The sequence below is a fragment of the Gavia stellata genome, chromosome 24 (genome assembly GCF_030936135.1).
Source record: "Gavia stellata isolate bGavSte3 chromosome 24, bGavSte3.hap2, whole genome shotgun sequence".
In the NCBI taxonomy this organism is placed as follows: domain Eukaryota; kingdom Metazoa; phylum Chordata; class Aves; order Gaviiformes; family Gaviidae; genus Gavia; species Gavia stellata.
The window spans coordinates 3,271,023-3,286,830 of NC_082617.1; the positions used below are offsets into that span (position 1 = coordinate 3,271,023).

Genomic DNA, 15,808 nt, shown 5'->3' on the forward strand with positions numbered 1-15,808 from the left:
TCAGAGATTTTTCTTCTCTGCATGGAAAGGACTCCAGTGCCACATTGCAACAGGAGTTTTCTCATACTGCATGTGGACACATGGCATGTTCTGCTCACCAAAGCATGGACCTTCGATTAAATAAGTTGCAGATCCCTATAAAAGTATATATTTCAAGCAACCACCCATGATTGTCATCTGTTTGTGGTAATTTCCATCATTGCTGGTATTCTCAGAAAAAAAGAGAATTCTGTCAGAAGACAACTCTCTCATCTAGCCTAGAACAGCATCATTGAGATCTAGTAGCAGCAAAGAGGCATCTTCAACTGTGAGGGCAGCAAACCAACAAAATCCATAATGTGGGCACAGAGTGGAGGTGCAGCGTTAAGGGTTTTTCAGTCAGGACTGTGCCTTTTAAAAATACATGCTGTAGCTTGAGCAGAAGTTGCAAGCCTGATGTGGAAGCAGGTGAAAACATTTCCGTGCCCTGTGCTGTGCGGGAGGCCAGCAGAGGTGGTGGTGGTGGTCTCCTCTTCCTCTGGCTAAAGCTGCGGAAGAAGGCTGGAACCAGAGCTCTCCGGCCTCCCTCGGGCAGGCTTTTAGGGACCATGGTGAGAAGGTTTTAGGATTGGATCAGTAACGTTTCACTTGGGAACCCTCTCATCAGGCTGCCCTTCACAAAGCAGCTCTCTCCATGTTTCTCCGGCTAGCACTATGGTGATCCTTTACTTGCTTATATCTGTCTAAAAACAAGATCCAGAATGTCTTCTTTCTGATAAATACAATACTTGAAAACGGTATTTTAGCCGTTATGGCCTGAGAATGCCTTCCCTGTGTGTTGCGCGATGCTGAACCATGTGTTTGCTGCAATTAGGCCTTTTTTGTTGATGTTGTGTTTGCCTTTGAAGTAGATAGCCAGCTCCCTCTGGATATAAATATGCAGCATTTGCAATTGCGAGGAAAAGGCTTTCTGAAGCGAGCATATTTATTTATGTCTGCTGAACATTTCACGTCTGCCTTGTCAAAGAGGAGGAAGTTGTACTTCACCGAGGTTCTCCTCCTGCTTGGTTTAATGTATGAGGAGGATGAGCAAAGGAAACCAAAGCGGCAGGCTCAGCTCCTGCTCCTAATGACATTGGACTTGGAGACGGGGCAGAAATGGAATTAATCCATGGGTGATCGACAAAAAAGCGCCGCTAACTATCTAATTCAAATGTATGGGGCAAAAAGATTCTAGCACGGCCTTTGCCAATAGCACAAATTTGAAATTAAATGAGAGTATTTGTATCAAACTTTTTTTCCTTAAATCACATTACAAAATGCTTCTGCTTAAGGCAGATTAAATTACATGTGGGGTCTGAATACCAGGAGGTCCAAACAATGAAATTGCATTTTCAATTATATGGGCAGGGCCATGTCAGAAGAAATCGTGTTTCTGATCCGTCTGCTGGAGAAGCTGATTCACTTCGAGTCAATTCCTTCTGCCCAAGGAGTTCACTATGTTCATATTTTCCTTGCCTCTATTCCTTGTCCTCATAGTGCTATGATTTGTAGCACCTGGTACCTGCTGAAATATAGCTATTGCTGCCTGTTTTGAACTCTGCTCTTGATGGAAGTCGTCAGCTGTGAAAGAACAAGTTGGGTGGCTCTTTCAAAAGCAGCAGAAGGAAGTTGTTTCTTGGATGTTCTGAGATTCTAATGTTTCCTGTTGTTTGCTTGGTTGGTTTTTTTAATCAAATATTTCTTGATTCTGTTTTACTTAGAGAGGGTGTCTGCTAGCTTTTTTACTTCTACGATATTCTGGTTTTGCATGTGTATTTGCAGGATGTGTCAGTCCAGTGATGGGACATTGCACTGGTTGATACCTGGGTTTTGTTCATGCTTCTGCTGGATGGGTGACTGAACATAAATCCTTGTTTCTTTCTTCCTTTTTCTTTTTTTGAAATAATGGTAATTGTCTTGGCAAAGTGCACTGAGATCTGTTGGTGAAAACTACAGTAAAAAACCCCTACCTAGAATTTTTGTTATTCTGTGGAAGAATATGGGACGTACCTGAAATGTAACTCTTAAAGGTGTGAGTCTGGTGGATAGATAAGAGGATTAGAATCTCCCTGCCAGAGTGAGATATGAAGCAGGTGGAGGCTGTGCGATGCTTTCTGTAGGTCTGATCTACAACCCCTCCCTAGTATTTTAAGTTTTGTCTGCTAACTAAGCAAGGCCACCAGTTTCAAAGCGTTGGTTTGATATCAATCCTTGTGATAGGGAGCCTTTACATTGAAGTCATTCCAATAAGCACCGCTGGGCTTGCTGAGCTCTGCTGAGTGTGAAACAGAAGATGGGAGTGATAACTTCCCAGCAAGGGAGAGACTCTTGTCAGCACAAACGCCGGTGCAAGCTTTCCCTCTGGGCTAATGACTGAAACAGGTGACAGCAGCAGTGCAAATTCTTCCACGCCCAGAGAAGATGCCTCTGCTTTATTGGGGGAGTTTTGTCTTCTGTTTCTTACCATTTCCAAAGTATGTAGGGTGCAGAATGAAAGCTCAGGATCTGGCCTGGAAGCTAGTTTAAGCTTCTGATTTACAGGGCCAACTATTAATAATTAAGGATTTTAATATTCTCACTACTTCCCAATTGTGATCTTTTTAATTATGTGCAAGGAAATTCAATACCACTGAACACATGTTTTTAAAAAATTCTGTATTTTTATATTATTGGACTGGTCAGCCACCTCATTTTATGCCTGACATTGGTTCACCTAGTCCCTTTCTTGCACCCTCTGCACTTGTATAGTCAGATGGATTGCCAGTGTAACTGTGGGTAACTCCCTACTCTGGGATCCCTGGCGTTGGAAACAACTGTTTGCTCACTGAGCTGTTGCGTCTGCTGTCAGAAAGGAGAGAAAAGTTGTAGCATGGTGTAGGTGTGAACATACTTCTCCTAGCAAGTTCCAAGCTCAAAGGGAAATGGAGGTGTGCTCCTCCTTTGTGTGACCGTGCCTTCCCCTGAGCACTGAGATCTGGCGATGGAGCCTACCTCTTGGTAGGAAAAAGGCTGAGAAGTCTGCAGACCTCATACTTTGTTATCTTATTCCTCGAATGTGAACACTTTGCCCTTGATAGTCTCCTTTAATGATATTGCTCCTATTTTCAAGGAGAGTAAGTTATATGGTATAATTAATACCCTCCTGGTATTTCCTCTCCTGTTGCAAATGTTGGCAGAAGTGTCCTTGTAGACTCCTCACTGAAGTGTTAATAAAACCTTTCTCATCTACTTAATGCTTCCTGGATTTCAGTTAACATTATGCCCATGATATTTCATGACTGTCTTTCATATAAAATTCAAACCCCCTTTTTATTTTTTGATAATTGAAGCTGTATTTTTCAAGCAATTTCAAAAGACAAGCAGCAGTGCGAGGTGGACCTGGGCCAACCGCGCTCACTCAATATGAATGTGCAACGCAGTGAATGGAGTGAAAGCCATGCAGTTTGAAAGGACCCTCCTTCCCTCCTCTCTCTTTCCCCACACTCGTTAGCTGAAGCCACATATCGCAGGAGATGTACAAAGCACCCGGGATTCGAGATTGTCTAGCTGAAATGTTCCTTGTTGCAACTTGTATCCGTTGCCCTTTGTCTGTCCATGCGCACCTTTGAGAAAAGTTTGGCACCATCTTGTCCTCATCATTCCTGGAATCGTAAAACTGAAATTACGGAAGACGACATCCCTGTAGCATCTGCGCTGCTACAACATCCCAGAACCTTCTGTAGTGTGCTAAGCAATGTGATTAATCTCCACCCTTTGAAGTTTGATGCTTTTCCTTATCTTTTCTCTAGAGGGAGAGGTTTGCCTTATGCTGTTTGGTTTCTTTCGGTAGTGTAGAGGTGTTTTGCCCTTTTCGTGTTTGTTTTTAACATTCCATTGTTTCTGTTGCTCATTGGCCTCCAGATCTAAACTTAAAATGCCAAAGGCAGTCTTTTCTGTAGCTTCAAGTCCCAAAAACTTTATCTGGAAATTGAAGTCTCCAGCTATGTTCTTTCTGCCCTTTGTTTCATCATAGGTGATAAATTTTCCTATCATCAAAAGCTTCACAGCCTGTTTGCCTGTGATATGTGAAGCAGAAGGAAACAGAACTTGCTCTTCCATAATTATATGGTTATACAGGCATAATAAAAATAAATGTGGCTATGTGCTAACAGTAGACACAACACCTCTGAATATGAGCTCTTAGAGGCAGGAGTTCTGTTGGGTATGAAGGTATTTTTATCATGAGTGGATGCTATAAAAGCTTACACCCCGCTCCCAAAAGTGCCTGTCTCGTGTAGGTATGAAAGTCCCAAACATATGTTTGCAAAACATTATCTGTGCAATTAAGTTAGACCTTTAGAAATATTAGATCCAGAGCTTTCTTTTGAAATTCTGTTACAAAGACGATGAGAATATTATTTAACACTCATATCAACTTTCTCACAGTACACGTGAAACATTGCCTTCACAGTTCTTGAAGGTTGAATACAGCTCATGTGCATATACAAATAATTATGTGAAACTGTCCTCGGGGTCTTGTTTGCCATTGCAAAGGGATTTTCTTCTGGCAGGAGGCAGTCTGTGTTGTGAAAAATTACCATTGTTCCCCACATGGAGAGATCTGCCTACCAAGGTCTTGTGGACTAATTTAGTATCTTTCCCTGTTTCCAGATTTTGCAGAGTTTGTTTTTCTGGGTCTGTTCCTTACTGAGATGTCTTTGAAGATGTATGGACTGGGACCAAGAAATTACTTTCACTCTTCATTCAACTGCTTTGACTTTGGGGTGAGTAGGCTTCAGCTGTGTAGATGAAGCGTGTGACTCTCCCGTTATTGAATGGGGTTGGGTGTTTAAGGGCGAGTGTGGCAATCCAGGGGAAATGGTGCTGTAAGTGTGTCTTCTGTGGGGAGTAGTCATTGTATAAATTAGCTGCAGTGAAACACATTAAGCTTCCCCTAGTTATCATCCTTCTTGAAGAAATGTGACAGCTGGGGATTTCATTTCCTCGGTGAGCTACAGGGTGTTCGCAGCATCAGCATCAGTAAATGCTCTGATTACTGAGAGATTCTCTCTCCCATTTAAATGAGGTGATTGAAAGACAAAAAACCCACACATCTTATTGCTCATCTCCCCTAACATCCATTTAATGGCCTTTACCTCAAGATACATAGGCAGCACTTTTCAGACGTGAGTGCCCAGAAGTAGAAGTCTAAACACATGATTAGGTAATAGAAAGGCAATAACTCACATGCTTTCATTGCAGAAGTACAGGCTCTCCCCTTCCTGCTAAAACTGTAGCTTTAAAGTGCAAATAGTGGGGCCAGTTCTGACTCCATCTGACAAGGAACACTGTAAGCAGATGTTAATTTAGTCATTAAAAGCTACTAGGCTGTGATCTGTCCTCACAGAGGTTAACTCAGCTTCTCTTATCTTCAGTGTGGGCTGAGCACCGCATCCCAGAGTGGGGGTCAGTCTGTAAGGTTGCTTTAAGAAAGCAGATACGAAGCTTATGATGCAGCCACGGGCAAGGGGAAAACATTCAGTTTGTTGCACCCGTCATCCAGCCCTTCTCTCCAAGATTTAGTCTGTTGTTTCTAGTCCTTATCTGCCAGAATGCTGGGGGTGATTCTTCTCACCCAATGGGGCCAAAATCCTTGCTTCAGCACTGCTCCCACAAGGTAGGAGGAGGTGTTTTTACCTTTGGTAAGGGACTGCTCCTAAATCCAAGAGTACAGCTAAAGCCAACTTCTCCTCTTTTTAGTAGCATCAAAAGGAAAGCTCAGAGCTAAATAGACTTTGAGATTAAAGCAGCCAGCCCAAGAATCACCTGTGTCCGACAGACTGAGGTGTTGCATCAGGCTGCACCGAGCATGGGGCTCTCCTCGCTGGGGCGTCCATCGCAGCTGTTGGTGGCTCAGAGCACTGAAATGCATTGTGTCGCCTCTTTCTGGCTGCGTAGCCTGAAGGATAACGCCCAGACTCCAACTGTCATGAGAGAAAACCAGAGCACAAATAACACAGATAATGTAAGATAACTGGATGTCTGCACATTCAGAGTTGGCACACAATCCGAAGGGCAGAGAGGCTCCCCTCAACTGAAGGCAGCCAACTCATGGAAAAGTTTAAGTGCACTGGCAAGATGTCCTGCAAAGGCTGGAATGAGGAGTGTGCCCACAAAGGGGCTGACACCCAGTTTTCTTTGAATCCAGTGCATGCCTAAAGACCCCAGCTTCTGTAAGCTGAGTCAAAGGCATTTGGCAGCCAAGCAATATTGCCTAGTTAGACTTTTAAGGGTATCGTTGCCTTGTTTGCATTGTCTAGTGACAAACACTAAATTGATGTTCTTCACCAATGGATTAAGCAGGGTCTGAACTGCAGCCAGCTTGCCCCCACGCTGGCTGCCAGTTTCCCTGGATTCTTGTATCCAGGATGCTTCTTCCACAACAAGAAGAGCTTGTACCTGATAGTCACGGACAGGTGACTTAGGAGTTTGCGTTAAGCAAGCGATAAACCTACCGGGTCTCTCTGCTTTCTGTCATGCTATGGTGAGTGCAGCACTGGCAATAAGCTTTGCTGAGTGTTTCCCAGGAGGTAAAGCTGTTGATCTGTTTCTAATTCTTCCTCCTTTAGAGAGTCCACTGGGATCCTACTTCTAGCTATGTTTCTTCCTCCTCACCCACCTTCCAGCCCCCAGAATTAATTCAGCTACTTCACCCCCACTGGGATATCACACATATCTGTCGTCAGTTTAGTTTGACAAACCATCAAGATGAAAACGTTCAAATGCAAAAAGTGAAACAACAAATCAGAGCAACATCAGTCTTGGGAGAAACAGTCCAGTGGGGTCTCATGTGAAACAACTCCCAGGAGGCCGTGTTGAGATGCCAGGAAAAATAATTACCAGTGTAACATGTGGAGGGTCTAAGGAAAGGTTTTTGCTGATTCATGAGGGATTCCCAAGAGTGACAGACTGTGGGAGAGAAATTTTAGTTCCTTCTTTTTGTGATGGGAGCAACTGGATGAGCAACTGTTGTATATCTCCCTCTCCCACTACATTTTCTTGAAGCTCAGGGTACAGCATTTTTTGCAGAGCAGCTGCAAGCAATGCTGTGTTTTTCAAAAGACATCCAGGTTTCTGTTTATGAAAGGGGTTTCCAAGCTGCTGAGCCTCCCGGCACTGCTCAGGTACCCAGACACAGCTCTGCTGACCCTGACTTCCCGTTAACACTCCCCTTCACAACACAAACCAGCTGCTCGCTGGGGTCCGGTGCTAATGTGTTTATGGTGTGCTTCTCGCAACTGGGGACCACGGTCCATGGGAGCTCTGAAATGCTAGGTTAATGCAAGTAATAACAGTAATTGGCAGTGAAATGCCTGTCTTCTCTTATTAACCGTGCAGTAACCTGTGTTGGTATAATTGCCCTTCTCAGTTGTGCTTAACCCATTACTGTTTTGTCCTTTTTGCAATAAAGGATTGAAGAGAAGATTTCTTTATCACTTGAAGTTAATACTTTGCCAGCCTTAAAACCAACAAACCAACAAAACAGAACTTTAAAAACCCCACCTTGATTGGGGACAATTTTTTCAATATCCTTAAGCTGAGGGCCTGGCAGCCGATTGGATGCGCATGCTAGAGGCTTTGCAGGATCTCTTAATAGCTATTATCTGCATGGGTCTTCTAAAGACTCTCAGTTGCCAGAAGTTTCTGGTAGATCTTGCCCAGAGCTAATGCTGTGCTGTTCTGCAGTGCTGTGGGTGAAGCCTTTCGGTGCTTCTGATGGGAAGGGGAGGTCGAGGCAGTGTCTCCCTGCATCTCTGCAGCCTGGACTGACCGGCTGCATGGGGTGGGAAAATGAAGTGTTGGCATTTGTAGTTGAGTCAGTGTAGAAGAAAAACCATGAATTGCGGTGTCCTTCGGAAAAGGTTATTTTAAGGTCGTTTGCTTGTTAGAGAAGAAAGCAACAAGTTCCTCTCTGTGGTTCTATCTGCGTTCGTCCTGCTTCTAAGTATTGCCCTTTTTTAGACTGGACTGCAGAAAGTCAGAACGAGGTTTTTTAGCGCTGTTGGCTAATTCATGATCTTGATGAAGCCTTTGTAAGAAAACCATCACAGCCCAAGCTCTGATTTTTGTTCTCTCCTCAGCCTCTCTAGCAGCACCACAAAGAACTAAGCAGAAGTTTTGCCTTATGTAAAATGGACTCTTCTTGCAGGTCATCGTGGGAAGTATATTTGAAGTTATTTGGGCTGCAGTGAAACCGGGTACCTCATTCGGCATCAGCGTATTGAGAGCTCTTCGACTGCTGAGGATTTTCAAAGTAACAAAGTAAGTCCAGCTCCCTTTCCACTCACATGAGACTTTTGGTACCATGTGAAATCTGTATCACCAGCCCCACAGCAAGTAATAGTGCTTTCCACACTTGTAAAAAAAACAAAAAAACCCCACAGACAAAAAAACCCACCAAAAGCACAAAATAAACCCCAAAACAACCCCCAAAACCCCCTGTACTAACTGGCACAAAGGTCTTGTCTGTCCTATGTCTGCACTGGCTCTAGCGGGTGGGGGAGCAGAAGAAAATTGCAGGTGCAGAATTGTGCTTCCCTTGGCGGGGCAATCTGGGTTTCTGGCAGCAGAAAGTTTAGGGAGTTCCTGAGCCCGAATTTGCATCCACAAGGACTTAAGCCCTTTCCCCAGCCTCATGTACAGGCTTGTCTGCCCTTGGGCAGAGGGTTCCACAGTGTAGTGATGGGCTGCGTGAGAGCATCCTTCTTTTCTTTGTTCTTAAGCTTGCTTAAAACAAAAATCTCGAGGTGATCCCTTATTTCTTGTTGTACGAGAAAAAAGTTTCTTCTTTACTTTCTAAGGCCCATCAACTGCCCAGTGTCCTTATCTGCGGCTGATCTGGTGATAGCTCCTAAAGTGTTTATGGACTGGTAAACTGAGCTACCCTGGTTAATGCTGGGTACAAAATCCTGGTGCCTGAACCACTGTGTTGGCACAAATATGACATGTGTTGCTGCCGCCTGTGCTGTGTCTGGTCTGGGACTGTCTGAGGTTTTCAGTCTTGAGCCTGTGAAGTTGAATTTTCACTAGAGTTGGGTTGCCACAGCTTTTCAGTTATTTTCATGCTCATCCATTGCATTAATGTGCAATTTATAAATCCATCTAGAGCAATTTCTGCAGGATTTTAAAATTGTAGTGTGGAAATTAATCACATATTTGGGTGCTTCTGCTGTTGTTTCCACTTTTTTTTTTTTTTTTACACCATTTTACATCATTATCTCCTCAGATCTCCCCTCTTTCTGTCACTCTCTTACTTGTTCTTTGCTTGAAGTAACAAAAGCATCCTGGGGTGCATCACGAAGAGTGTGGCTAGCAGGGCGAGGGGGGTTATCCTCCCCCTCTACTCTGCCGTGGTGAGGCTGCATCTGGAGTCCTGTGTCCAGTTCTGGGCTCCCCCGTTCAAGAAGGACAGGGAGCTGCTGGAGAGGGTACAGCAAAGGGCTGCGAAGACGATGAGGGGACTGGAACATCCTTCTTATGAGGAAAGGCTGAGGGACTTGGGTCTTTTTAGTCTGGAGAAGAGAAGACTGAGGGGGGATCTTATCGATGCTTATGAATACTTACGGGGTGGGTGCCAGGAGGACGGGGCCAGTCTTTTTTCAGTGGTGCCCAGTGACAGGACGAGAGGTAACGGGCACAAACTTGGTCATAGGAAGTTCCATCTCAACGTGAGGAGGAACTTCTTCACTTTGAGGGTAGCAGAGCACTGGAAGAGGCTGCCCAGAGAGGTTGTGGAGTCTCCTTCTCTGGAGATATTCCAAACTCACCTGGTCTCATTTCTGTGCAACCTGCTCTGGGTGACCCTGCTCTGGGGGGGCTGTTGGACTAGATGATCTCCAGAGGTCCCTTCCAACCCCCATCATTCTGTGATTATGTGAAAGGAGGAAGAGCACCGCCCTCCAAAAAACCGCAACCACCCTAAATAGATAAAGCATAGGTTGTCACACTTGAACAAAAGAGTCCTTTGAAGTAACCAGGTACTTTTACTGCTATTCAAACACATGGGTTTTGTTAGCTTTGTAGGGGTTGCTGATTTATATCTGCTAATCATTATGCAGATCCAAGATTTGCGTGTGATACTGTGTCATTTGTTGTACGTGGGACAAAGGGCTTGGGAACATTAAATTCTGTAGATGTCCAGCAAAAGAGGTGGGCACCTGCCCCAGAAATATCTCTTAGTCTACCTTTGCACTAATCTTATTTATGGAAAATGCCAGGTTGTGTAGCGAATTCATAGCAATTAATTTTCAGCAGTTAATTTTATCCAGAGCTACTGAGATTTAGTGTATCTGATTGTGTGTTGTACTTTTTAAAAATTCTGGACCTTTTTGCAAGTTAAAATTATCTTTTTGCGAGTCTTGACTATTCAGGATTTTAACCAACATAATAAAGGGATGAAGCCTTAGATTTAACTTAACAAAGCAAATCACAGCGCAAGCTGAGTGCTCTCCCCCTTCTCAGGACAGCAAGTGAAATTCTCACCCCACTGATGCTGGAGTTCCCTTGACCTAATTACATGGATTTTTCACCTGATATGACATTGTGTTACCAGAAGTCAGGTCCCCCCAAGCTCATGTGGGGGGATCTCAGCTGTGCTGGGCCACGTTATCCCAGTGCATGGGCTGCACAGCTCAGTCCTAGCATAACTGCAGGAGAGCGACCAAAGCGATGGCACCAGGCACAGATTGCCGCCCACCCGCTCTCACTGCAGTCTTTACCATGAAAACATCCTGACCCTCAGTAGTTTTCTTTTTTTCCCTTTTTCCATCTCTTTCACAGCAATTTTTCTCTGAAGCTCCTTGCCCTGTTTGGGTTTGGTTTTTTTGCCTCTGTGTTTAATAGAAGCCATTTTCAGTCCACCTGCTTTGAATAATCGATGATATTAAATCTTTTGATTCATATGTCCCAAATGAGTGTGACTGCAGACAGCAGAGCGATACGATAGTTCAAAAGTTAAATTACAGCCGGCCTGAAAGGTGACACCAGGATGCACTACAAGGGGATGCAGCCTTCGAGGGGCTAAAATTCAGTGAGGATAAGGAGAAAACAGCTTCACGTGTTTTCCTCTTTGTCATGACAGAACTGAATGGGGACTGGCATCTGTAGAAATGCAGCTCCTCATCATATCCTGGCGCTCTGTAGTCAGGCAGGGTTTGGTGCTGAGCTATTCCAGGACAAGACAGAGCCTCCACATGCATTTTGTGTGTCGTTGTGTTAACTGCGAGGTGCAAACCCCTTGCTTGTGGCAGAGTTTGCCTGAAGCCATTGTGTCAAGCAGGGGAGAGCCGTGTGGTCAGCAAACCCTTCCTCCTTCTCCAAGGAGAGCAGCTCAGCCCCTTTTGCTTAGGGGCTAACCCTGAGTAGGTTTTTCTTGCAACTTTTTCAATTGAAGATATTATCCCAAGAGACCAAAATTTCCCCCGAAACCTCTGTCAGTGTATTATGGACATAACTTTTCTTGGAATGGGTGTGATGGGAGTGCAAGATCCTGCTTCTCCTGGGGTGGACGTGCCTGTATCGTCCTCAGCACAGAGAAACATGGGTGGTTCAGTCCTCCCAGCTACACCTGGGGGAAGGAAGAGGAGGAAAATTAAGACAAAAAGAGAAAGGATGGTGTTTCTGCTCTTCTGACTCAAGCTCTGAGCTTCTCTCCCCATCAGGAGATCAGGCAAATCCATGGGCTTCCTTCTGCTGGATACCCACAGCTGCACTGCAGGAAGGAGCTCAGCGCATGGGTCTGTCCCCAAAACTGCAGCCAGAGGACACAGAGGGCAGGATGGTAGAGCATGCTGCTGCGGAGAGTCACCTTTGGATGGCAGTTCCCAGTGCTGGGCGGTGGAAATGAGACAGGTCACTGGAGAAAAAGAGAGAAGAATTTCCCCCCATGGTCTCAGACTCAAAACTTTTAACAGAGGACACATGAAATGGCTCTAAATCACTCGTTTCCTACTGCCTGCTCCAGCCCCGTTGTTCCGCATGCCTGTCTGTCCAAAAGGAGATTGTCAAAGAGCTCCTCTGCTTAATAGCTCTTTCTGCATTTTCTGATTCATTAGTTTTCCTAATATAAATGCTCCCTGCCTGTTCTCAGCAGGGCAATAAAGCCAGGGAAGAGAGCTGTTTCTGAGCACGCTCCCCGGCACGCCGTCGCGCAACGTGCCTGCCTGCACCTGCGAGCGTGCCAGGAGCCGTCTCAGGGGACGGGGGAGATAAAAGCAAACTAACTTCACTATCTGGCCAGATGCGACTTGGATGTGTCAGTCAGGATTCAGGCTGAGCCATTCCCTTTTGCCGTGTTGGAGCTAACGTCCCAGATTTGTTTTCATCCTCTGAGGCGGTTGCTCAGTCCTGGATGCTTAAACAGTGTGGCTGAGTTGCCCCACACTGAAGGCATCGCTGTGCATGAACGTGTGTGTTAAACGTCTACAGAAATGTTTAAACCTGTGGGAGTTTAAGTCCACTTGTGGCTACTGGCATTTGGTAAGTGGGAAGGACACACTGCAAAGACGTTCTGGGTGGAAATGAGCTGTTCATTCCTGATTCGTGTCTTACGAAGGGAGGGGTTCACCATCCCCACATTCAGTCTCACCTTGATGATATTGATACGTCCCTGGTTTTGACACCCCTGCTGACTGCCGTGCTGGATGAGAAGATGCAGAAAGGTCGAAAACTATACCAGGAAAGGGGTTGCTGAGAAATTAAACCGAACGCTTCCACTGCGGATGACTGCTCTGCATGGGTACACATGCACTGAGGTGACCACCTCTGCCCTTGAGATGCTACAAGAGGTTTTGCCCCTCATTGAGCTGTATTTCCCCGTCATAGAGGGGAGTTTAAAGATGCCGATATTGCCTGCCATTCCTTTCCTTATTTATTTTTTAAATAAGAAAATAGATGGTATTAGTTTCTCACTGAAGGTTCTCCTCCTGCTAATGTTCTCTCTTGGCTGCTCTGAACTCTATCACAGGTACTGGAATTCCCTGAGGAATCTGGTGGTCTCCTTGCTGAACTCCATGAAATCCATCATCAGTTTGCTCTTCCTGCTCTTCCTGTTCATTGTGGTGTTTGCTTTGCTGGGGATGCAGCTCTTTGGAGGACAGTAAGTCTAATTAATCACTGTCCTTTCAGGGGTAATTGGAAAGCAATAGCCAAGGGGAGAGGGGCTGCAGGCCTCAAAATATTCACATCGTGGGTGCAGACGTTGGTCTTTCTGGGCTTCTGGGTTGTGATCTCTGGTTTATGGGAGAATAGTTCCTGTTCTGGTGTTTTTCCTGGAGTTGAATTCTTTCTAGTTACTATAATTCACAGCTCCTACATCATTCCATAGTCCCCTTGTACACCCAGACCTCTGAAAGAGGACTGAGGGAGGAAGCACTTTTTCTACTGTGAGGGGAAAGGCAAATTCTTTCCCCAACAGCCGGAGCAACGGGATTTTTTTTTTTTTCACTTGGAATATTTTTCTGCTGGAAAACTTAGTTTTGTTGAATCTGATTTTTTTTTTTCACTAAGAAATGCCAATTGTGATGAAAAGAACTATCACCACTCAAACTACAGTATAATTTTTGAAATTAAGTAACTTTTTTTTAATCAACCACTCTCTTATCTTTAAAAAAAAATTAATTACCTACTAAGAGAGCAATTTTAATTTTGACTTTTACACTTGAGAACAACCACTTCTTGGAACGGTTTGTTCCACAAAAAAACATTTGAGATTTTGATTGTTTGTTTTAATTGTGGATGAAAATTAATTTCAAAGTATCAGAATTTTCTTCAGGAATAAAAATGAGTTTCTGCTAATAGTTCTGTTAAGCACCCTCTCAGAGATGCCCTGTTCCCCGCTGCCCTTGCCTGGGGTGTTATTGCCAGGTGGAACGAATGTTGCTCTCTGACTTGGGTTACAGGGTATTACGAGACTGCAGGAGAGTTGCTTGTCCCTTACTACTCTTGTTTTTATTTCTTTCTTCTCTCTAGATTCAATTTTCAAGATGAAACACCAACGACGAATTTCGATACCTTCCCTGCCGCCATCCTCACAGTATTCCAGGTAAAGCCATCCCTTGTCCTGAGTGAGCATTAGAAAATAAATTCCTGGGCACCTCTTCCTGCTTATGAGGAGCAAAGAGGTCCCCCAAAATCCGTGGAATTTTGGAAAGGGGAAGTCCTTCCTTCTCACATATTTTGCCATGCTGACCAATCAATGCATCATTAAAAATCAATGCTGTGGAATTAAGGAAAACTAGAACAACAGATTTTTTTGCTAGGAAAAAGTATTGATAAAATAGACATTTCTATGCCGAGCTTAAAAGCTGTGCGTGCTCAGGCTCTCTGCTTCTGAGGCCCCTGCCCAGGGTTGCACGCTGCAGTGGCGGTGCTTGCCTGTGCCCCACTGTATAAATCGTCCTATCAGAAATGCTAGACAGCGCGTGTGTGTGGTTGACCTGTTTCACTTTCTCCTGTGGTTGCCATAATTTAATGAGGAGAGAGGCCTGAGCTAGCTCCAGGCAGTAAGGAAATAATGCAGCATTTTGCACGGTAATACCTCAAGATAATGCTGGATGAGAATTACAATCAATGGGGGAATGCGGAAAGAGGCATCAGCCTTAGGCAAGTCCGTGTGATGGCAAGAAGTCGCAGTTCTGGCAGATGCAATGCTAAGAATTGAGAGCCTAATTTTGCAGCTGTTCTCTGCATGCCTTTTTTAAACAGTTATTTCGGGTGTTTCAGTAGAGGGCTGGGGATGCTGCACACTGCTCCATGTGCAGGTAACACTCACAGGCCTGTGGAAAACCACCCTGCATTTATAGTGTTTGTCCTACACAAATTGTTGATGTGGGCTCAAGCTGGGACTTGACCCTGGATCCGACTAGATCTCAGCAAGGCTTGGATTATGCATTTCAGAGTCCTGTCCCAAAAAGGATAAAAAAAAAAAAGAGTTGATGACAATTTTGGATTAAAACAGAAGAAGAGTCTAAAAGAAAATGTGTTCTGTGACCTCTGCATAAGCAGCTTCATGTGGGTACTGCTTCTCTCCAGATGTGAAGCAGGTTCAGTAGTGCTTACCTCGCAGGATATTGCAAATCATGGTAGATTAATATTTGCATAGTATTTTAGTGCTCATCAAAGAAAGGGCTTACAGAAACGTAAAGGTATTGCCACAGAGCCGGAACTGAACCCGAGTCAGGCTCCGGATATGAGCATCTGGAAATTTTGATGTTATTTTGCTTTGGGACTATAGCTATCTCTTGAGAATACTTAGCTGAAATATTTCCTTTCTATTCCTGAGGTAAATAGTCCTGTAATATAGTGGCTGTTGGATGAAGGAAAACACTGTTGCTTTTATGAGATTTGTGTAGAACACCAGAGCTACGAATTAAACCCAGCAAAACCCATCAGCACTGATTGAACTCAGTGCAGCCTTGCAGAGGCATTCCAATAACCTCTGCTCCCAGTCCATCCCCGTCCTCCCCTGCATCTCAACTATCGTGTCAACATTACTTCAATACAGGCTTTGGATCCTTTTCTAACCTCGTCTCCCATAAACTCAGGCAAGCCAGCAGGCTCCTTTGGTTGCTGCTCTAATGAGCAGAGTAGCATCATTCAGTGAATGCACTCGATGTGTTGAACAAATATAATAAAGCCAGGTACACCCTCTTTGTCCCTAATCCCTTTGGAGGTTCTTTGTTTAAGAAGCAGTCTTAAACAAAGTCTTCTGCAGCCTGTCTTAGCCCATTTTATTTCAGCAGACCTGGCT

General features: G+C 44.6%; 1 protein-coding gene across 1 annotated transcript in view; it reads left to right on the forward strand.

Moving 5' to 3' along the window:
- CACNA1B (calcium voltage-gated channel subunit alpha1 B) overlaps nt 1-15,808 on the forward strand; it is a 302,202-nt gene that overhangs the window by 172,983 nt on the left and 113,411 nt on the right. Inside the window, exons 13-16 of the mRNA XM_059828688.1 lie at nt 4,672-4,784; nt 8,210-8,322; nt 13,025-13,156; nt 14,029-14,101. Coding sequence (XP_059684671.1) covers nt 4,672-4,784; nt 8,210-8,322; nt 13,025-13,156; nt 14,029-14,101 — 431 coding nt within the window. The remainder of the gene's footprint in view (nt 1-4,671; nt 4,785-8,209; nt 8,323-13,024; nt 13,157-14,028; nt 14,102-15,808) is intronic.